General features: G+C 44.1%; 1 protein-coding gene across 1 annotated transcript in view; it reads left to right on the top strand.

The window, feature by feature from the left end:
• LOC145358690 (low-density lipoprotein receptor-like) overlaps positions 1-23,136 on the top strand; it is a 52,636-nt gene that overhangs the window by 24,911 nt on the left and 4,589 nt on the right. Inside the window, exons 6-12 of the mRNA XM_080212913.1 lie at positions 20-238; positions 2,210-2,328; positions 5,962-6,101; positions 7,450-7,591; positions 14,119-14,253; positions 20,909-21,049; positions 22,261-22,414. Of these exons, the coding sequence (XP_080069039.1) occupies positions 20-238; positions 2,210-2,328; positions 5,962-6,101; positions 7,450-7,591; positions 14,119-14,253; positions 20,909-21,049; positions 22,261-22,414 (1,050 nt within the window). The remainder of the gene's footprint in view (positions 1-19; positions 239-2,209; positions 2,329-5,961; positions 6,102-7,449; positions 7,592-14,118; positions 14,254-20,908; positions 21,050-22,260; positions 22,415-23,136) is intronic.

Below are 23,136 nucleotides of genomic sequence, written 5' to 3'. Positions count from 1 at the left end.
ACTATCATTTCTCCTGCAGGAAGTCAGTAGATCAAAATAGAAATGAGATCAGACAGATTTTGGGAGATCTGCAGAGCCCTGGTGGTATTGCTGTGGACTGGATCTACAGCCACATCTATTGGACTGACTCTGGAGCCAAGACTTTATCTCTTGCTACTCTGGATGGACTGAAAAGGAAGACACTGTTCAGTGAGAACCTCCTGGAACCTGCAGAAATAGTGGTCGATCCTGAATCAGGGTATGTCTAACGCCTTCTCGTCAGCACCACTTGCCGTCCAGTTTCGACTTGGTTGCTGGAAGTTCTCTCCGTGTACAAAGTTAGTTACTCCAAATAAGTGTTTAATTTCAAAGCCCCACCAACTGACTGTGATTACTAAAAATGGTGAAAGAGCTCACAAAGAAACTCTCTGATTTCAGCATTCAACTCAGTCAACAGCTCAATTGACTCTGCTGAAGCTTGGCTGTAATCTTTGGGGACTTTTAATTTTTTTTTTTTACAGACTCTACTTAACCTAAATTGAATGATTTGTTTGGATTGAAGGATTAAATAAATTTTATGGGAAGAGTTTATTTCAGTGGCAGATGAGTAGTGGAACTATTAGTTACTAAACATGAGCTTGCAGACATAATTCAGTCATTTAAAATTCCTACTAATGCTAGGAATTTGATGCTTACAAATAATTTTTATAAAACGGTGGAACATCTAAAATGTTGGCATACGTGCACAATCTGTTTCAATAGCAGAATGAATTCAAGGGGTTGAATGGTCTCTTCCCAGTCCCAAGTGTAATAATTTTTATAAACATGATATTTCTTGTTCAATTTTACCTGTATCTGCCCATAAACTCACCTTGCTGTTCGCCATCCTCTTTCTCTTAACATGTAAATTTAAAAACTGTTTTCCTTTATCCCTTGCAAACTTTTTCTTTTTGCAGTTCTTACTACTTTCCATCCCTTTGCTGTTCCTTTTGTTTCTATTATTCATTTTGTGTAAACTCTTCCTTGTTTTTAAGATGAATATTGAAACCACCATGTCAGCCACTGAGTTGGACAGGATGTGGGAATGATGGAAGAATTAATCATCTATTATCCGGTCGTGATGATGGTGTCCCTTTACCCAGCCTTTAGTTTTATATCTTTGCTCGACTTTTTATTGACTGATGCTTTTCTGTTTGCACAAATGGATGTTTTTCCCTGTATGTGTAAGTCTCGCCTTCACAGAATCATAAATCCTACAGTGCAGAAGGAGGCCATTCAGCCCATTGACCACAATCCCCTATCCCCGTAACACCAAGCATTTACCCTGCTAGTCCCCCTAACTAAGGGGCAATTTAGCATGACCAATCCACCTAACCTGCACATCTTTGGACTGAGGGGAAACCAGAAGACCTGGAGGGAACTCGCACGTATACAAGGAGAACGTGCGGACTCCACACAGACAGTGACCCAAGCCAGGAATCGAATGCAGGTCCCTGGCGCTCTGAAGCAGCAGCGCTAACCACTGTGCCACCGTGCCGCTTCTTGCCTTGTTGATAGAGAAACATTTTCTCTGGTGAAGGATTCCAGAACAATACTGAAATTAGAACTTGTTCATTTAGGGTGCTATAGAAACTTCTTCACACAAAGGTTAGTGGGAATCTGAAACACTCAAATTGCTGGAGAGGCATGTGAAAACATTTCTAACTGTACTTTAATAGATTTTTTTGTTAAGGTATTAAGGGATACAGAGGGATGATAGATGGATGGAGTTGCTATGCAAATCAGCTATGATCTAGTAGAATGGTGGAAAAGGCTCAAAAGGGGGCAGTGACCTACTCCAGTATAAGTCTTTCTGTTAAACTCAAACTCAAAGTTTTGCTGCAGAGTTTTGATCCAGTGACATGCCATGGCCAGGAGCCTGACATGCATTCAAAATTCTCCCTTGTTGCTTTAATATCAATTGCAATTCAGAAGAGTGTTTTAATTTTAAATATTTCCAGATTGTTTCCCCAGTAGTTTAATTTAAGAGGGTGAAAGTACTTCTATTTTTTTCAATAATTTTGATTTTAAAATAATTGCTGCTTAGTTGTGTGGTTTCAGCCTCACTTACGCAACTGCAAATAGCTGAATGAATCTTGGACTTTTGCGTGTTTTAAATTGAACTCACTAAAGTGTGATCACACTGTTCCTGTGGTTATGTTTCACTATGCTGAGGTTCTCTCTCTCACAGCTTCTTATACTGGACTGATATAGCAGAACCTTCTAAAATTGAAAAGGCTGAACTGAATGGAGCTGGCAGAAGAATATTGGTCAACATTGGCATTGAAAAACCTACTGGGATCGCATTGGGTAAGGCTGTGTGCTAACCCGCACTGTACTTTTACAAAGAGAGCAAGAACTTGCATTTGTACAGCACCTTAATGACCACAGTTTACCAACATTGAACACAGTTTGAAATGCAGTTGTTGCCGTAAAATTGGTGTGGCAGCAAATTTGTGCACACCAAGGTTCAACAAACAGCTGTGAGATGGTGATCAAATAATCTGTCTTAATGATGTTGTTTGAGGCATTGATATTGGCCAGGGTAATAGAGAGGAAACCCTGCTCTTTAAAACAATGCCATGAGATCGTTTACATCCTCCTGAGAAAGCAGGCAGAGTCCCTGCAACTAATGTCTCATCCAAAAGATAGTACATCTCTGTCACATTCCCTCAGTGGAGTAACAGCTGAGACACATGCTCAAGTCTTTAGAAAGGGACTTAAATGGTGAACAGTAGCACAGTGGTTCGCACTGCTGCCTCAGTGCCAGGGACCCAGGTTCAATTCCCAGCTTGGGTGACTGTCTGGAGTCTGCATATTCTCTCCATGTCTGTGTGGGTTTCCTCCAGGTACTCCAGTTTCCTCCCCCAGTCTGATAGATGCTGGTTAGGTGGATTGGCCATGCTAAATTCTCCCTCAGTGTACCCAAACAGGCACCAGAGTGTGGCGACTAGGGGATTTTCACAGCAACTTCATTGCAGTGTTGATGTAAGCCCACTTGTGACATTAATAAAATAAATTTAAACCACTTGCCTTCTGACTGTGGGGCTCGATTGAAACACAGCCGATGTTTGTTGTGCTGTTTCTGAAGAGTTTACAGTGTGGTCTTCATGGAGTGGTGTCTGTCGGAAAATTCATAAAATCAAAACCTGTCACTCTGTTAAAGACTGTTATTCCTGGTTTTATCATTTACTGTGTTCTTCACTTTACAAAATATAATGCAGTTCACTTAACCCGTATTCTTTCCAGTTACAGAGAGTGTACTTTCACGTAGATAACTTCTGTAAATGGTTTGGGTCTGGAATTTACTTTGCAACTGGATAAAATTCAAGAAGGAAGCTGATGGTCTTGGTATAAGCTTTTTGCACCATCTTGTGGGATAAGTGGATATTGTTCTCTTTACTGTAATGTGTAAAGTTCAGGGAGTTATTTCAAGACAATGGATAGGACACAAATTAGAACAGCATGGTAGCACAGTGGTCAGCACTGCTGCCTTATCTGTACCTGGGACCCAGGTTCAGTCCCAGCCCTGGATGTCTGTCTGTCTGGAGTCTGCACATTCTCCCATGTCTGCATGAGTTTCCTCCGGGTAGGTGGTAGCTTAGATCCACATGCTAAATTACCCCTTAATGTCCCAAGATCTGCAGGTAAGTTGGATTGGCCATGGTAAACGCTCAGGATTGAGAGGACAACAGGGGAGGAGAAGGCCTGGGTGGGATGCTCTTTCGGAGAGTCAGTGCAGACTTGATGGGCCGAATGGCCTCTTTCTGCACTGTAGGGATACTATGGTTCTGTGATAGAGTTTGCAAAATAATTAGAAAGAAAACTAAAAAATGAAAGCCAATGGTGCTCACATCTTCAGTAGTGAGGTAAACTATTAAATACAGGAAGGTACAAATCAGTTACTAGATTAATTGATGCAATAAATTACAGATTCATGAAACTTTTCCCATTGCTGCTTAGATAATCCTGATAACCTGATATTCTCTAATAATGAGCCTTTTATTAGAATTGCAAATTCTGAGGTTTCCACAGCCTCTTACAGCTTTTGATATCGTTGATACATTGGTGTCTTTATAATTCCCCTGAACTACATGCACTATGAAAGCTGACTTGTTAATGGCCTTATTATTTTGCATCGTACTCATAGTGAGCAAGAGTATTCATATCTAAGGAATGGAATAGACACTAATTTTACAATTAATAAAAACTGGAAAGTTTAATCAGATCTTGTGAATTTCAGAACTAATCATTTTGCATTTGAACTGATTTGGTCAAAGCTTTAGAGGGGCTGATTGGCCCACTCCCATTTCTATGATCCTATTTCCTCTTTGGACTTATCATTTAGTGATCTCCAGCTGGTTGTAAATAGTTACTTAGACAACGGTGATGAGGCCCTTTACCACCAAACCACACTCTATCATAGAATCATAGAACCCTACAGTGCAGAAAGAGGCCCTTCGGCCCATCAAGTCTGCACTGAACACGATCCCACCCAGGCCCTACCCCCATATCCCTACAAATTATACCCACTAAGCCCTCAAACGTACACATCCCTGGATACTAAGGGGCAATTTCTTAGCATGGCCAATCAACCTAACCCGCACATCTTTGGACTGTGGGAGGAAACCGGAGAACCCGGAGGAGACCCACGCAGACACAAGGAGAATGTGCAAACTCCACATAGACAGTGACCCACGCTGGGAATCGAACCCAGGACCCTGGAGCTGTGAAGCAGCAGTGCTAACCCACTGTGCTACCATGCTGCCCTTTTTTTAAAGATCAGAAATTTCCTTCCCTAAAGGACATTTGTGAAAACTTTAGTCTGTCCTCCTTCTTTAAGCAGCTCACTTTGACATTTATTGCATTCCGTCATCTTCCCTGATATTTTAACCAAAGCATTCTCTCCCTTTGGTCCCTACACTGATCCACTTCTTGTCTTGATCTGCCTTGCCTCTCTCCTGATTTCACTCCCCTGTCACCCCCACTCAAAAAAAAACCGCCTCCAATTCATATTCCTGTCCACCCTCTCAGAACTGCCACTGTGTAGTCTCTCTAATCCTGTGTAAACCACACCAGCCACTTCCCCATTTCCTCTGTGTCAGCCCCTGAAATGACCACTTGCCCTGTCACTTTGAACTGTGCTTTCAACTTCACAGCATACATCCATTCCCTTGCCTCAAAATTTGATCTGGTCCCACTTATTCCTTTATTGTTTTCTAAAATGGTGCAGGCAACTATTATGTATAGGGAGCTTGAAATTTGGGAATGGTGGTTGTAAATTCTTTTTACTTAAGTGATTTCTTGTAAATGGGAAATCAATACGTATTGGCTAAACTCCCAAATGTGGAGCTTTCTGGTAGTTCTGCTTAAATCTTAGAACAGAATCCTTACTGCGCAGAAAGAGGCCATTTGACCATCAAGTTAGCACAGACACTGGCAGAGTATCTTGCTCAGGCTCTCTCCCTCACCCTATCCCAATTAAACCCACACATTTAGCGTGACCGATGCACATACCCTGCACATCTTTGGACTGTGGGAGGAAACCGGAGCACCCAGAAGAAACTCACGCAGGCACAGGTAGAATGTGCAAACTCCACACAGTCACCGAAAGCCGGAATTGAACCTGGGTCTCTGGTGCTCTGAGATCACAGTGCTAACCACCATGCCACCCTCAAATACCTGCATCCAACAGGCATTTAAAACTTTATTTCCTAACACGTATGTTTGAAATGTGAATGTTAAAACAAAATCCAGAAAGCATGGGAGCCATGAATCAGAGAGCACAATAAGTGCAAATAATCTGTGAAATTCGATGCCTGGGCTAACATGGAATTGATACCTGGCTGTCGCAACTTAAAGAATAAAGAAGGGAAAAGAAATGGAAATGTTTTGTTTTGCTAGGTATTAATAAAGCTAAAAGTTTCTATACTTTATTTTCAGACCATATTAAGAAACGCCTTTACTGGGTGGACTCTGTCCTCCATGGACTTTTTTACACTGATCTGAATGGACAATATCAACATAGTGTCTTTCACTCTCAGAAGTACTTGGCCAATCCATTTGGGCTGGCAGTGTTTGAGGTAATTATCAGTTTTCAGAATCCCAGATTCTGTACCTAATAATCAACATTCAACATGTTCTGTGAATTGTTTAATGGAGAACTATTTCAGCTATACATCCATGGTTACAAAGGTAACTGCCTCTTGGAGCTTGTATGACCGTCTTGGGGAGGAGATTTGCTGCAGATTTTTGTCTTGGGCAGGAGGATGGGTATCACGGTTACACTGTTAGTACTTTAAGCATCAATTGGCCTAAATAACTGTTTTTGAGGATGCAAACTAATGGAAAGGACATCAGAACAGAAGTGCTTTGAACCCTTTGAACCAGTCCTACTATCTGATCAGATTCTGGCTGCATTTTGGTGCCATTTGAGCTCCACAAAATTACCTCGTAAATTCTCTCCAATTTATAACATCTCGAGACGAGTTATAAAAGTGAATGAGAGAGTTACTTGAAAGGAATGTTGAAAGATAGGGTGTAACCGAGAAAGAAAATTAATGCAGACTGCGTGGATTGTCTCATCGTAACATTGGGCAAGACGACAGCTCAGTGACTATCACTGATTGCTGTGCAGACACATGGATTTGGGCCGGTGTCTGTGGGAGTTTGGGCATTCTCCCCGTGCTTGCGTGGGTTTTCACCGGGTGCTCCAGTTTCCTCCCACACCCCAAAGATGTGCTGTTAGACTGATTGGCAGGAATAAATTGTCCCTAAATTAGTTTCCCTCAATGTGGACGGCCATAAAACAATAGATAAGGGTCATGGGTGGAGCGGGGGGGACTGGTAATGTTAAAATGGCAGCGTGGGCTCGTTGGGCCGAAGGGCCTGTTTCCCGGGCTGTTTTTGTTCTTTGTTCTTTGTAACATTGTACAATCATTTCAGTTATAATCATTGTGACCTGTTTTGGATGGATCTTTCTGTAAATTATGTAGGGGTTTACATTTTCTGTTGACGATGTGTATTTGAAATCATTGCTCTCAGACATGGAGCTGGTCTTCTACATGCAGTTTCAGTTTATGCAAGCCATTCAGCACTGAGATAAGGAAGAACTCCTTCACTCAGAGTTGTGAACCTGTGGAATTCCCAACCGTACAAAGTTGTTGAGGCCAGTTTGTTAGTTCAAGAGGGAGCTGGATGTGGCCCTTGGAGCTAAAGGGATCAAGGAGTGTGGTGAGAAAGCGAGAGTGGGATAGTAAAGGTGCGATATTGGCCATTATATTGAATGGTGTTGCAGGCTCGAATGGCCAAATGACCTGCACCTATTTTCTATGTTAACCTAAATGAGCCTCTAAAAATTCACATTTACTTCTCTTCCTGTTAGCTTGAATTCTGTGTGAATATCTGACACGATTAAATATTTTCTCACAGGATCGTGTCTACTGGTCTGATGTGGAAGGCAAGTCTGTGTACAGTGCCAACAAATTTACAGGAACCGATGTGAAAGTTCTGGCATCAAATCTCCCCAAACCACGAGCCTTAGTCGTGTTTCACAAGCTGATGCAGCCTATAGGTATGGAGCATCTCTTTAACATAGCAGCTTGTTGCTTTCTTTTTTGCTAAGTGTGGCTTGCTGATGTGATACAAGATCCCCGTCTCATAATTTGCGACATTTCTTGAAAGTGTGAATGAAGCTAACCTTTCAAAAGAGATGTTGTGTTATTGACGGCGTTATTTATTTTAAACTGTTAAATCTGGTAAACACTGTCAATGTGGTATCTGTGTCCTGGCATACAAGCTATTATTTCAACTATCAGAGTCGTCTGTGTCTTTAAGAGCTGTTAATGGGGTTTACGACAAGGTGGCAATTAGACTCAGGAAACCAAGTCACGATATAAAAATTTATTAAAGACCAGTGATCAATGGGAGAAGCCATCTCGATGGTTACAGATACCGAATATCCAGACAAGTTCTGAAGTTAGCAGTAAAAAACGGAAGCTATATATTTTATCAGATTCCCTGCCCTTCATTAGTTTAAAATTAATTTTGTTTCATATACACACATCAAGACAAATCTCTGTCAGTACCTCAGCCAACTGCATTGTACCTGCTAGCATACTGGCATTTCATTTGTCCATTAGATATTGGTAATAACTCTCTTCTCAGCTAAAGCTACTTTCCTGTTGCCAGGCTACGCTAGATGCTACCATAAAGGTCAGTGCGGATGTTCCCACCGGCTCACTGCCAGAATTGATAGACATGTGTTCCTGCGTCCAGGGGTGTATCTATTCTGTGTTTGGGCAGTGACTGAACCTATTCATTATTGTTGCAATGTGTGTTCCCTCACCAGAAACATTCTGATATGAATTCTGCTAACTAAAGGGATCCCAGGTCTTTGGCTCTGAACTATTCCCTTTTCCCATTATGCCTTTCAGTAATTTGCTTTGGCCAAAGTTATAATACTTAAAATACATTTAAGATATCATTGTGTATGTTTTAGAATCATAGTCACGTGTTTAATTCTCTTACTGCGTTCAATTATTGTCCCTAAATTATTCTCCCCTCAATCTGGTTTCCAATGTGGGTGCCATAAGCATGGACATGGGTCAAGAGTGGAAGAGGAAAAGCACAATGTTAAAATGGCAGCACAGGCTCATTGGGCCAAAGGGCCTGTTTCCCGTGCTGTGTTGTTCTTTATGTGTAAGCTATTATCTTGTTTTAGGAATCATTTAACTCTTTACAGTTAGCTCTGGCAGTGCCTGGGTGTATTAAGAAGATTTAAAATAACCCTTTTCAAGAAGTAGCTTGGCTCCTCAATGCCACAGTATCCATACATGAATGTGTGTTTAATTTGTAAACTGAGTTCTGCTACCTTGGTATTGCAAGGATTGTGGATGAAGTAAAAAGGGCCACTCTAGCTCCCTATCTGAAGAATTGGAAGCGGCTGTAGTTCATTTTGTTCTGTCATTCAGTAAGACTTTGGCTTATCTGATTTGTGGCCTTAACTCCACTTTCCTGTTTTCCCCCATAGCCCTCAACTCTCCTGTCAATCAAAAATCTATCCAACTCAGCCTTGAATATTTTCAGTGACTTGGCCCCCACTGCTCTTTGGGAGGTGAATTCCAATGAGTAATAATCATCTAAGAGGAAACAAATTCCTCATCTCCATATTAAATTATTTTTAATGCCCCCCCTAGTTCTAGATTAACTCACAAAGGAAACATCTTCCTAGCATCCACCCTGTCAAACCCCTCAGAACTTTGTTTCAATGCAATCATTCTTCTAAGCTCCAATGAGTGTAGGCCTAACCTGCTCAACTTGTCTTCAGAAGGAATCAGCCTAGTGAATCTTCTCTAAACTGCTTCCAATGGGAGAATATCCCTCCTTAAGTAAGGAGACCAAAACTGTACACAGTACTCTCAGTGCACTGTTACCTATGCACTGTATAGTTGTAGCAAGACTTCACTATATTATACACTATCCCCTTGCTATAAAGACTAGCACTCCATTTTTTTTCCCAATTACTTAATGTATCTGCTTGCTAATGTTTTTGTGATATTGTCTAACGACACCCAGATCCATCTATACTGCAGCTTTCTGTAGTCTCTCCATTTAAATGATATCCTGCCTTTCTAGTCTGTCAGCCAAAAGATTAATCTCACATTTTGTCATCACTTTGTACTCCATTTTCTAAATTTTCCCCACTCACTAAAACTACCTATAATCCCTTTACAGACTCTTTGCATCCTCCTCACAACTTGCTCTCCTATTTATCTTTGTTTCATTAGCAATTCACCTCTGGAGTTCAGCTCTTTTGTCCATGTTTGAACCAAGGCAGTAATGAGATCATGAGCTGAGTGACTCTGACAAAACTCAAACTGGCGTCAGTGAACAGGTTGCTGCTGAGTAAGTTGATAGCGTTGTTAATGACCCCTTCAATCATTTGATTGAGTGTAAACTGGGCGGTAATTGGCTGGGTTGGATTTGCCCTGCTTTTTGTATATAGTAAAAAGTCTGACAACACCTGACGAAGAGGAAAACCTCGAAAGCTTGTGCGTTTACTATCAAATAAATCGGTTGGACTAAAATCTGGTGTTGTCAGACTTTTTACTGTGTTTACCCCAGTCCAACGCCGGCACATCCACATCATTTTGTATATAGGACATACTTGGACAATTTTCCACGTTGCCGGGTAGATGCTAGTGCTGTAACAGTACTGGAATGGCTTAGCTGGGGGACTTGTGCTCCAGAACTGTTGCCGGAATTTATCAGGGCCCATTGCCTTTGCAGTATCCAATGCCTCTAACTGTTTCTTGATATCACGTGGAGTGTGTTGAATTGGCTGGAGACTGGTATCTGAGATGCTGGGGACCACTGGAAAAGGCTGAGATGGATCATCCACTTGGCACTTCTGGCTAAAGATTGCTGCGAATACTTCAGCCTTACCTTTTACACTGATGTGCTGGGCTCCTCCGCCATTAAGGATGGGGATATTTGTGGAGTCTCCTCCTCCAGTGAGTTGTTTAATTGTCCACCATCATTCTCGACTGGATCGCAAAGCTTAGATCTGATCTGTTGGTTGTGGGATCATTTAGCTCTGTCTACCACTTGCTGGTTATGATATTTGGTATGCAAGTAGTCCTACGTTTAGTGTTACCAGCTTAGCACCTCATTTTTAGGTATACCTGGTGCTGCTCCTGATGTCCCCTCCTGCACTCTTCAATGAACCAGGATTGATCCCCTGGCTTGGTGGCAATGGGAGAGTGGGGGATATGCCGGGCCACGAGATTATAGAATGTGATGCCCAGTTTTGAGTTACTAGATCTGTTTGAAATCTGTCCCGTTTAGCACAGTGGTAGTGCCACACAATACAAGTGGAGGGTATCCTCAATGTGAAGGTGGGAGTTTGTCTCCGCAAGGGTATCCAATGGGTACTGTCCTGGGGAGATGCATCTGCTGCAGGCTGGTTGGTGAGGATGATGTTTTCCCTCTTGTTGATTCCTGTGCCTGCCGCGGCCCCAGGCTAACAGCTATGTCCTTTAGGACTCGGCCAGCTTGGTCTGTGATGCTGTTATTGAGCCACTCCTTGATATTGAAATCTCCCACCCTTACCACCTTTAGTCTTCCTTCATGTGTTGCTCAACATGGAAGAATAATGATTCATCAGCCAAAAAAGGACAGCATATGGTAATTTGCAGGAGGTTTCCTTTCCCATGTTTGACCTGGTGCCAAGCGACTTTATGGGGTCCAGAGTCAATGTTGAGAACTCCCAAGGTAACTCCCTTCTGACTGTATATCACTGTGCCACCACCTCTGCTGGGTCTGACTTGCCAGTAGGACGGGACATACCCAGGAACGGTGATGCTGGTGTCTGGGACATTATCTGTAAGGTATGATTGTCAGGCTGTTGCTTGATTAGTCTGTGAGGCAACTCTCCCAATTATGGCACAAAGCCCCCAGATATTATCAAGGAGGACTTTGCAGGATTGACAGGGCTGATTTTGCCATTGTCAATATTGGTGCCTAGGTCGATAATGGTTGGTCTGTTCAGTTTCATTCCTTTTTGTCGACAGTCAGGATGTCCTGACTCTTGTGTCCAAAGATTTATGGTGGAGAATTGGCCTGTTCAACCACATGAAGACCCATGGTAGAAACTCACGATCCTGAATAGATGTTACCCTCTAACTCGGGGACAATGGCTGATGTATATCACAGCTTCTAGCTCACTCCCTTCCCTCCTGCAGAGTATTCTGCATCCTCTGTGTGATGTCCTTTACCCATGCACCAGGGAGACAAGATACAGGACTCTCAATGGTTGTTGCAGAAATGTCTGCCTGTTGGCCTAACTATAAAGTCTCCATTAACAGCTGCATTTCTTTGCATTGCTTTTCCTCTCCTGTGCTGTCTGTGATGCCATGGTCTGGACTGCTCTCACTCCCAGCAGTCTCCAATGCTGAGTACTGGTTTGAGAATGGCGCACACCATAAACTCCTTTTCTGCCTTTCCTTTATGGCCAATCATCTACTATCTTGAACTCTTTCAGCCTTTGGGGAGGTTGTCTTCTTCAATGTCAGGTAAAGGAAGTTCTCATTCTCATACAGTGCTCCGCAGTGACTCCATGTGGAGACGGTTCCTCTGCCTGCTATCCCCAAAATCGAAAAGAAAGAAATACTTTGAAGTTCTGACAGAGTTGCAAGCGACAGGTCTTGATGCTCATCCATGGCCTAAAAAAAACTCTTCCTGTTTTTAAAACCCAGTCTTGTTCAGACTATTAATTTTGCTATAACTCTGACCTCTGCTCCTGGGGCTTGCTGTCTCCTGCTCTCTCTCCCTCTTTCTCTCTCTCTGATTGCGCCTTGTTCTTCATATATCAGAACAACACCCCTTCCTACACTGAACCCTGACTGTGGTTCTGTTCTACTTCTGTAGAAAATACTTAATAGAACTGGGTTCCATGCTATTTACATGGGGCAGAAATATTGTTAGATTATATTTTATTGGATTAAATATTTAATACCTGGCACCAACCGTCCTGTCAAGTGTAATCCTTTGCGAAACCTTTCCTGTGTAAAGGAAAAGAATGTTGACAGTCGGAAACGAAGGACTTGGCAGGTTAAAACACACCTTACAGAATCACACAGTGCACTATCCAGATCGTCACCACCCTCTGGGTAAGAAAGTTTTCCTTCACATCCCTCTAAGCTTCCTTCCCCTCACCTTCAACTCGGGTCCACTTGTGACTGACCCTTCATCTAAGGGGGACAACTGCTCCTTATCCACTCCGTCCACGTCTCTCTCAATTTTGTATACCTCGATCAGGTTGCACCCTCAGCCTTCTCTGCCTCAAGGGAAACAACCCAAGCCTACCCAACCTCTCTTTATAAACGCTCCATCCCAGACAGCATCCTGGTGAATCTTCTCCGCACCCTCTTCAGTGAATCACATTCTTTCTATAATGTGGTGACCAGAACGGCACACAGTGTTCTACCTGTGGCCTCACCAAAGTTCTACATGATCCCTCTGCTTTTGCAATCTATGTCTCGATTGATAATGGCAAGTGTCCCATATCCCTTTTTCACCACTCTACTAACATGTCCTTCAGTACCTACCTTTCACTGAGTACTTTCTTATCAAATTACTCCTTCCCACATGTATCACCTCACACTTTTCAGGTTTAAATTCCAACTACCGCCCTATCTGTCCATTTGACCAATGCATCTGTATTCTCCGCATCATTATTAACCACCCAGCCAAACTTTGTCATCTGCAAACTCACTAATCCTACCCCACATGGTCATCTGTCATTTATATAAATGACGAATAATAAGGGACTCGGCACAGATCCCTGTGGTACGCCTTTGGACACCGGCTTCCAGTCACTAAAGCAGCCTTCTGTCATCACCCTCTGCCTCCTACAACTGAGCTAATTTTGAATCCACTTTACCCTGTATCCCATGTGCATTTATCTTCTTTACAGTCCTCCTGTGTGGCAATGGGACCTGGGTTTAATTACAGCCTCAGATCACTATCTGTGTGGAGTTTGCACATTCTCCCCTTGTCCGGCTGGATTTCCTCTGGGTGCTCCCATGTTCTAAAGATTTGCTGATTAGGTTGATTGGCCATACTAAATTGACCCTAGGGTCAGAGGGATTAGCAGGTTAAATATGAGGGGTTACTGGAATAGGACCTGGGTGGGATTGTGGTCAGTGCAGACTTGATGGGCTGAATGGCCACCTGCTGCACCATAGAAATTCTATGTGGGACCTTGTCAAAGGCTTTGCTGAAATCCATATAAACTACACTACCCTCATCTACAAACTTGGTCACCCCCTCAGGAAAAAAACTCAATCAGATTTGATAGGCATGACCTTCCTCTGACAAAGCCATGCTGACTATCCCTGATCAGGCTTTGCCTCTCTAAGTGGACATAGATGCTCCCCTTCAGAACTTTCTCCAATAGTTTCTCTACCACTAACTCCCTAAAGAGAGTTTAAGTTTCCACTATAACATTGTGTTAATACTGCTGCTCTTTCTGTACAGCTGCTGAACATGGAAATCATTCCTAATGTCACATTTTTTATTTAATTGATTATGAAACAGTGGAGAACTGGTGTGTTGGACAAGATGCTGCCTGTGAGTACCTGTGTGTGCCTGCTCCTTCCTCTGACCAGCACTATGCCTGTCTGTGCCCAGATGGTATGATACCTGATGTGACTGGACATACATGTGAGCAAGGTAAGCTGAACAGTATGACTTTAAATCAGAGCCCAAGCTAAGCAGGAATAGTTTGGAAGAACAAGTCATTGTAAACGTTTTTCTGAGCCTCAGGAGCCCACAGGGTACAGATAGACTTCTGCTACTTTCTCAGACAGTGAGCTGGCACATCCCAACTGAGCCTGATTCTGGCCTCACCTGAGGAGACGATGGCCTAGTGGTATTATCGCTAGGTTATTAATCCAGAAACTCAGCTAATGTGCTGGGGACCTGGGTTCGAATCCCACCACGGCCGATAGTGGAATTTGAATTCAAAAAGAAATATGTGGAATTAAGAGCCTGCTGATGACCAGGAGAGAGGAAACAAAGAGTTAATGGGTACTTTTCAAATTGGCAGGCAGTAACTAGACGGTGCACATGGATCGATGCTGGGACCCCACATATTCACAATATATATTAATGATTTGAATGAGGGAACAAAATGTAACATCTCAAAATTTGCAGATGATACCAAGTTGGGTGAGAGGTGAACTGTGACAATGCAAAGATCCTTCAGAATGATCTGGACAGGTTGGGTGAGTGGGCAAATCAATGGCAGAAGCAGTATAATTTGGGTAAGTGTGAGGTTATTCACTTTGGAAGCAAAAGCAAGAAGGCAGATTACTACCTGAATGGCTGTAAGTTGGGAGAGGGGAGCGTGCAGTGGGACCTCGGTGTCCTTGTGCACCAGTCACTAGGTAAGCATGCAGGTGCAGCAGGCTGTAAAGAAGGCAAATGGCATATTGGTCTTCATTGTGAAAGTACAGGAGCAGGGATGTGTTGTGGCAATTATACAGGGCCTTGGTGAGGCCACACCTGGAGTGTTGTGTGCAGTTTTAGTCTCCTTTTCTGAGGAAAGATGTTCTTGCTTTTAAGGGAGTGCCCTCCAGTGGCAACTAGGGATGGGCAATAAATGTTGGTCAGCCAGTGACTTCTCGATTATTTCAGGGAGTCTTTTTGTATTTTCCTCCGTGAGGCCAGAACAAAATATTAGTTTAGTTTTCTGCCACTTCCTTGTTCCTCGTTATGAATATTCACGCCTCTGCCTGTCATGGGCCCACACTTGTCTTTGTTAATCTTTTTACATACCAGAAGCTTTTATAGCCTGATGTTATGTTCCATGCTCATTTATTTTCATATTCTATTTTCTCTTCATCAGTTTCTTGGTTCTCCTTTGCTGAGTTTAAAATGCTCTCAAGCTTCGGCCGTACTAATTTTTTTGACAGCCTTATAGGCTTCGTTCAATAAGGTGCATCACAAAATGTTGCTGCATAAGATTAAGGTACATAGAGTTTGGGGGTAAAGTGTTAGCGTGGATTGAGGATTGGCTATCTAACAGGAAGCAGAGAGTTGGAATAAATGGGTGCTTTTCCGGTTGGTAGTTGGTGACTAGTGGTGTGCCGCAGGGATCGGTGCTGGGGCCTCAACTGTTTGCCATACACATAGACGATCTGGAGGAAGGGGCTGAGTGTAGGGTAATGAAGTTTGCGGATGACACAAAGATGAGTGGGAAAGTAAATTGCGTGGAGGATGGGGAAAGTCTGCAGAGAGATTTGGATAGGCTGAGTGGGCGAGGATCTGGCAGATGGAGTATAACGTTGACAAGTGTGAGGTTATCCACTTTGAAAGGAATAATAGTAAAATGACTATTATTTAAATGGTGAAAAATTACAACATGCTACTGTGCAGAGGGACCTAGGGGTCCTTGTGCATGAATTGCAAAAACCCAGTCTGCAGGTGCAGCAGGTGATCAAGAAGGCGAATGGAATGCTGGCCTTTATTGTGACGGGGATGGAATATAAAAGCAGGGAGATCTTGCTGCAATTGTACAAGGTGCTAGTGAGGCTGCAATTAGAGTACTGTGTGCAGTTTTGGTCCCCTTATTTGCGAATGGATATATTGGCTTTGGTGGGAGTACAGAGAATGTTCACCAGCTTGATTCCGGAGATGGTCAGAGGTATGGATGGTCAGAGATCCCCAATGGTCAAGAAGTATGGATATGGTGAGCGGGAGGTTTAAAGAGCAGGCCACTTTATACAGCAGGCAGCGGAGTGAGAGGGAGCAGACTGAAGGCTGGAGGGCTTTGGCGAGAGTAGGTTTTTTTTTCAGAGAGTTTATTTTCTCCCCAGAGTTTAAAAAAACAAAAAGTGCCAGGCAAGGTGTTGGAACGCTCCTCTTGCTGGATGTGGGAGATCAGGGAGACCTCCAGTATCCCTGACGACAACACCTGCAAAAGATGCACCCAGCTGTAGCTGCTAGCAAAGTGTGTTAGGGAACTGGAGAAGGAGCTTGATGACCTCTGTCTAATTTGGGAGAATGAGAAGTATATAGAAGTATAGCTTTAGGGAGGTAGTTACACCTAAGCAGCAGAGCACAGGAAATTGGGTTACTGTAAGAAGAGGGAATGGAAATGTGAAAGGACAGGCAGAGCAGGGTTCCCATGTGGCCATTCCCCTCCACAACAGGTATACTGAATTGGATACTGTTGTGGGGGATGCTTTACCTGGGACAAGCTGCGACAGCCGGAACTCTGACACTGAGTCGTTAGTGTACGCTTAAACTGGACCAGATGACGGGCAACACGACAGCTCAGTGACTATCACTGTTTGCTGTGCAGATACATGGATTTGGGCCAGTGTCTGTGGGAGTTTTCGCATTCTCCCTGTGCTTGTGTGGGTTTTCTCCGGGTGCTCTGGCTTCCTCCCACACCCCAAAAACGTACTCTTAGGCTGATTGGTGGAACAGATTATCCCTAAACTGGTCTTCCCTTAATCTTCCCCAATAGGCGTAGACAAAGGTCAAAGAACAAAGAACAACACAGCACGGGAAACAGGCCCTTCGGCCCAATGAGCCTGCGCCGCCATTTTAACATTGTGCTTTTCCTCTTCCACCCATGACCCATGTCTATGCTTATGGCACCCACGTTGGAAACCAGATTGAGGGGAGAATAATTTAGGGACAATTTGTTACACCAGTCAGCCTAAGAGCACATCTTTGGGATGTGGGAGGAAACCGGAGCACCCGGAGGAAACCCATGCAACCACGGGGAGAATGGGCAAACTCCCACAGACACCGGCCCAAATCCATGTATCTGCACAGCAAACAGCGATAGTCACTGAGCTGTCGTGGTGCCCATCTGCTGGTCCAGTTTAAGCGTACACAAACGACGCGAAGTACTAGGCTACTCTTGAAACATCCGAGAGCAGCCCACGCACGACCCATCGCGTGTATGCCCCTTGCTAGACAACAAGGTGGACCGACGCACCTGTGAGTAAAAGAGAAAAACATCAACACGTGTAACAGTTGATTTTGAGGAACGTCCCGAGGCTCCGATTCTCATTTAAAACAGTCTCCTATATCCCTCCATCCCTATTTCACTCGTGTCTATCTCAGTACACCTTAAACAAGTCCAGCGTGCCTACCTCCACCACCTTACTTGGCAGTGCATTCCATACCCCCACAGCCCTCTGTGTGAAAAACCTCCCTCTAGCATCCAAATTATAAATTATACCACCTCCTCTCCATGCACCCCCCTCTCCACCCCACTTCACCCTAAGCCTGTGGCACCTCGTGATATTCGTCTCCAGTCTAGGAAAAGGCCTGCCACTGTTTACTCTATCTATACCCTTCATTATCTTACACACCTCTATTAGATCCCCCCTCAATCTCTGTCTTTCTAAGGAAAACAGCCCCAATTTACCCAATCTTTCCTCATAACCCAGTCCTTCCATACCAGGCAGCATCCTGGTAAACCTCCTCTGCACTCTCTCCAGGGTCTCCACGTCTTTCCAGTAGTAAGGAGGACTTTGAATAGTGTGGATGAACAGAGGGATCTAGGTGTATGTGTACATAGATCCCTGAAAGTTGGGAATCAAGTAGATAGGGTTGTTAAGAAGGCATACGGTGTCTTGGCGTTTATTGGTAGGGGGATTGAATTTAGGAGTCGCAGCGTCATGTTGCAACTGTACACAACTCTGGTGCGGCTGCACTTGGAGTACTGTGTGCAGTTCTTGTCTCCACATTACAGGAAGGATGTGGAGGCTTTGGAGAGGGTGCAGAGGAGGTTTACCAGGATGTTGCCTGGTATGGAGGGGAGGTCCTGTGAGGAGAGACTGAGGGATTTGGGGTTGTTTTCGCTGGAAAGAAGGCGGCTAAGAGGGGATCTTATTGAAACATATAAGATGATTAGAGGTTTAGATAGGGTGGACAGTGATAGCCTTTTTCCTCGGATGGAGAAAGCTAGCACGAGGGGGCATGGCTTTAAATTAAGGGGGGGTAGTTATAGGACGGATGTCAGGGGTAGGTTCTTTACCCAGAGGGTGGTGAGGGATTGGAATGCCCTGCCTGCTGCAGTTGTAAATGCGCCTAGTTTGGGGGCGTTTAAGAGATCCGTGGATAGGTTTATGGACGAAAAGGGATTGGTTTAGGTTAGTGGGTCATTGTTTTTTAACTGGTCGGCGCAACATCGTGGGCCGAAGGGCCCGTTCTGCGCTGTAATGTTCTATGTTCTATTAAGGTGACCAGGTCATAGGTAGAGGAGGGCACTCATAATGTTAAAATAGCGGCGCGGGCTCGTTGGGCCGAAGGGCCTGTTTCCCGTGCTGTGTTGTTCTTTGAGTCTGGTTCTGCAGTGCAAAAGGGTGGGAGGAAGAAGAGAGCAGCAGTGATAGGGGACTCAATGGTCAGGGGTACGGACAGGAGGTTCTGTGGTTGGGATAGAGACTCCCGCATGGTTTGTTGCCTCTCGGGTGCCAAGGTCAGGGATGCCTCTGATCGTGTGTGCAATGTTCTAAAGTGGGAATGTGATCAGCCAGATGTCGTTACCAATGACGCAGGTAGGAAGAGTGAGGAGGTCCTAAAGAAAGAGTACAGAGAGCTTGGACGGAAGTTAAAAAGCAGGACCCCGAGGGTAGTATTCTCAGGATTGCTACCTGTACCACATGCCAGTGAGGGTAAGAGTAGGATGCTTGGGCGGATGAGTGTGTGGCTGAGGAACTGGGGTAGGGGGCAGGGGTTCCTATTCTTGGATCATTGGGACCTCTTCTGGGGCAGGAGGAACCTATACAAGAGAGATGGGTTACACCTAAACTACAAGGGGACCAATATACTTGCAGGGAGATTTGCTAGTGTTATTTGGGGAGCGTTTAAACTAGATTTGCAGGGGGATGGGGACTGGAGTGCAGAGAAGGTTCACAAGGATGTTGCTGGGACTTGAGAAGCTGAGTTACAGAGAGACATTGAATAGGTTAGGACTTTATTCCCTGGAGTGTAGAAGAATGAGGGGAGATTTGATAGAGGTGTATAAGATTTTGATGGGTATAGATAGAGTGAATGCAAGCAGACTTTTTCCACTGAGGCTAGGGGAGAAAAAAACCAGAGGGCATGGGGTAAAGGGTGAAAGGAGAAAAGTTTAAAGGGAATATTAGGGGGGCTTCTTCACACAGTGGTGGGAGTGTGGAATGAGCTGCCGGATAAAGTGGTAAATTTGGGATCACTTTTAACATTTAAGGAAAACTTAAATGGGCTCATGGATGAGAGGGGTGTGGAGGGATATGGTTCAAGTGCAGGTCAGTGGGACTAGGCAAAAAATGGTTTGGCACAGACAAGAAGGGACAAAAAGCCTGTTTCTGTGCTGTAATTTTCTATGGTTCTATGAGGGGTTTAGCTTGTGAGGAGAGATTGAGTAGATTGGGTCTGTACTCATTGGAGTTTAGAAGGCTGAGGGGAGATCTTATAGATATATAAGATAATGAAGGGGCTGGACAGGGTAGATGGAGATGTCAGGGGTAAGTTTTTCACTCAGAGGGTGGTGGGTGAGTGGAATCGGCTGCCGTCGGTGGTGGTGGAGGCAAATTTGATGGGGTCTTTTAAAAGACTTCTGGATGAGTACATGGGATTTAATAGAATTGAGGCTTATAGGTAAGCCTAGTAGGCAGTGATATGATCAGTGCAACTTGGGCCTGTTTGTGCTGTAGTTTTTCTATGTTCTTTGTTCTAGAAGCAGAGAGATTATTTCCACTTAGAAAGGAAACAAGAAGTAGAGGGCACAGCTTCAAAAAAATAAGGAGGAGTCAATTTAGAACAGAGTTGAGGAGGAACTTCTTCTCCCAGAGGGTTGTGAATCTTTGGAATTCTCTGCCCATTGAAGCAGTGGAGGCTACCTCGTTAAATGCGTTTAAGTCACAGGTAGATAGATTTCTGGCCAACAATGGAATTAAGCGCTATGGGGAGCAGGCAAATAAGTGGAAATGAACCACTATCAGATCAGCCATGATCTTATTGAATGGCGGGGCAGGCTCGAGGGGCTAGATGGCCTACTCCTGCCCCTATTTCTTATGTTCTCCCTTTGATCTAATAGAATCTTTAACTTTGTGTTAGCCATGGTTCAGTCATTTTTCTTGCTAGCTTTTTGTGGTTTAAATTAATGTAAACTTGTTTTAAACCATGTATTAATTCTTTAAATGCTAGCCTTTGTCTGTCTACTGTTGTGCATTTTAATATGGTTCTCCAGTCTACCACAGCCAACCTGTCTCTTAGATTAAAGAGCCGAGGTTCACATTCTGATTTATCTTGCGGTCTTTCCAACTTTTCATCAAAACACTTCATTCACAAATGGATTTTGGGCATTTATTTCTAGAAGCAAATCCCAGCACTCCGTCACATGGGAGAGCGGATTCAACTCCATTGCATGGGAGAGTGCATTCAACTGCTTCATCACGGGAGGAAGTAAATCAGAACCATCTTGATGCTGTATCCGTGGCGATTATTGCTGTGATAGGTAGGTTTCTTTTTGTTAATTGCCATTAAGAAGCATGATCAAGGTTTAAGAATCTAAGAAGAATTTCTATTTCAGGGAGTTGTGTGATGTATCAGGATAAATTATTCCCATTTCAAAACCGAAGTCTAGAACTTGAGGTGGCACAGTGGTTAGCACTGCTGTCTCACATCTCCAGGGTCTCGGGTTCGATTCCCAGCTTGGGTCACTGTCTGTGCAGAGTCTGTGCGTTCTCCATGTGTCTGTTTGGGTTTCCACCCACAGTCGAAAGGTGTGCAGGTTAGGTGGACCAGCGATGCTAAATTGCCCCTTTTGTGTCAGGGTGTCTAGGGTGAATAGGTGGGGTTGTGGGTATGGGGCCTGGATGGGATTGTTATTGGTGCAGACTCAAAGGGCTGCCTCCTGCACTGTCTAGATTCTAGGAACTGCTGTGCGTGTTGAGCTTGGTTTAGAATTGGGTACAGAGAGCCATGGTTTGGATAAGGCACAGTTGTATACTGGGAGGGCAGTCAGGAGTGACTGAGTGTGTAGGTAACGGAGGTATGGGCGAGACTTCCGGCAGGACGGGGTTAAGAGATGGACAATAATACCGTGACGGATGTGGACAGTTTCAGCCACAGGGTCTAATAGGATTCTGAGGAGGCCTGACAGGCTGGATGCTGAGAGGATGTTCCCCTTGTGAGAGAATCTAGAAATGAGAGCACAATTTCCAAAGAAGTGGTCTCCCATTTAAGATGATAACATGGAGGAATTTTTCCTGAGGGTTACTAGTTTTCTCCAGAGAAGCTGGAGTCATTGAATATATTTGAAGCTCCTTTAGACAGACCTTTGATCTGCAAGAGAGTCGAGAGTTATGGGGTACAGGCAGAAAAATGGAGCTGGGGCCATAATCAGATCAGCCATGATCTTGTTGAAGGGTGGAGCGAGCTCAAGGGGCTGAATGGCCTCCTGTTTCTTATGTTCTTCTGATAAACTGATTTGAGGGCTGGGAAAGTTTTCTTCCTGCAATGATTGTAGACTTTGTCAAACTTGGAGGTGCTTGTTTTTATTTTAGTACAATTTGAAGGAAGGTTAAGTAAACCTAGAGTTAGAGACCTGAAGGGGAATAACGTTCTCAGCAGACATTTCTGTACAGAATGATTGCGTAAACCTGGGCCGAGTGTGTCCACCACTTCCACTTCTTTGACGTCTTGTCTTTTTTTATCTGTCTGCAGTGGTCCTGATTGGTATTGTAATGTGCTGTGCTTCCGTGCATTGGAGAGTGATAATCGGGCGTGTCAAAACCTCCCGCTGCTATTCCCCAGTCCACCTCAATGCGGAGAATTCGATGATGTGTAATGGGCAGAGAATGGATACCATTTCTCAGCAGTAAGTTTTACTGTAACTGTATTAATTTCCAATAGCAGTAATGCATCCAGCACCATGAATCCATTACAAGATAAACCGAATATAACCAGGCAAATTAAAGGGGACTTGCAATCACAATTATTCAGTAGTGGCATGTGACCCCACTAATTCCCATAGCGACTGTCTGAATTCAGACATCATACTGTGGAGTAACTGCAGAGACAACAGACACTTTGCAGGAGAAGCCGGGACTGTTCTAAAATGACCCTGTACGTCTGGGGTCCTTCGTATCTGAAGTGAGTTCCATCCACTGAAGCTCTTCTGAAATGTCACGGTTGCAGTGTCAGAAAGGTACCTGTCAATTCTCCCCGCAAAGACCTGGTCTAACATCTCATTGGCCAGAGCAGCACTCTGAGCACTGCACTGAGGTGTCAGCACAGAGTTTGTGTTCAAATGTGAGTTGGTCATGAACTGACCACCTTCTGACCCAGGCAGGAGCGATACCCACAGTGGGTGAACTCTCCGGGTTCCTGACAGGCCTGGGAAAACATCTCCTCCCTGTTCTCTTGCCAGCGGATAAAGGATGTGTTGTACTTTGAGTGAAGTGACTAATATCCTGCTGTCCTATCCGTTTGGGAATGTTGATTGTGGGATCTGAGAATTGATGAGAGAGCAATAGTGGGGACTGGCACTAAGCAAATTTGCATCAACAGTGTTGGGAATTACTTGCTGGCCGGTGAGCT

The sequence above is a fragment of the Carcharhinus amblyrhynchos genome, chromosome 26 (assembly GCF_965287045.1).
Source record: "Carcharhinus amblyrhynchos chromosome 26, sCarAmb.v2.hapA, whole genome shotgun sequence".
Taxonomy (NCBI): domain Eukaryota; kingdom Metazoa; phylum Chordata; class Chondrichthyes; order Carcharhiniformes; family Carcharhinidae; genus Carcharhinus; species Carcharhinus amblyrhynchos.
This window is presented reverse-complemented; position numbering and strand designations above follow the sequence as displayed.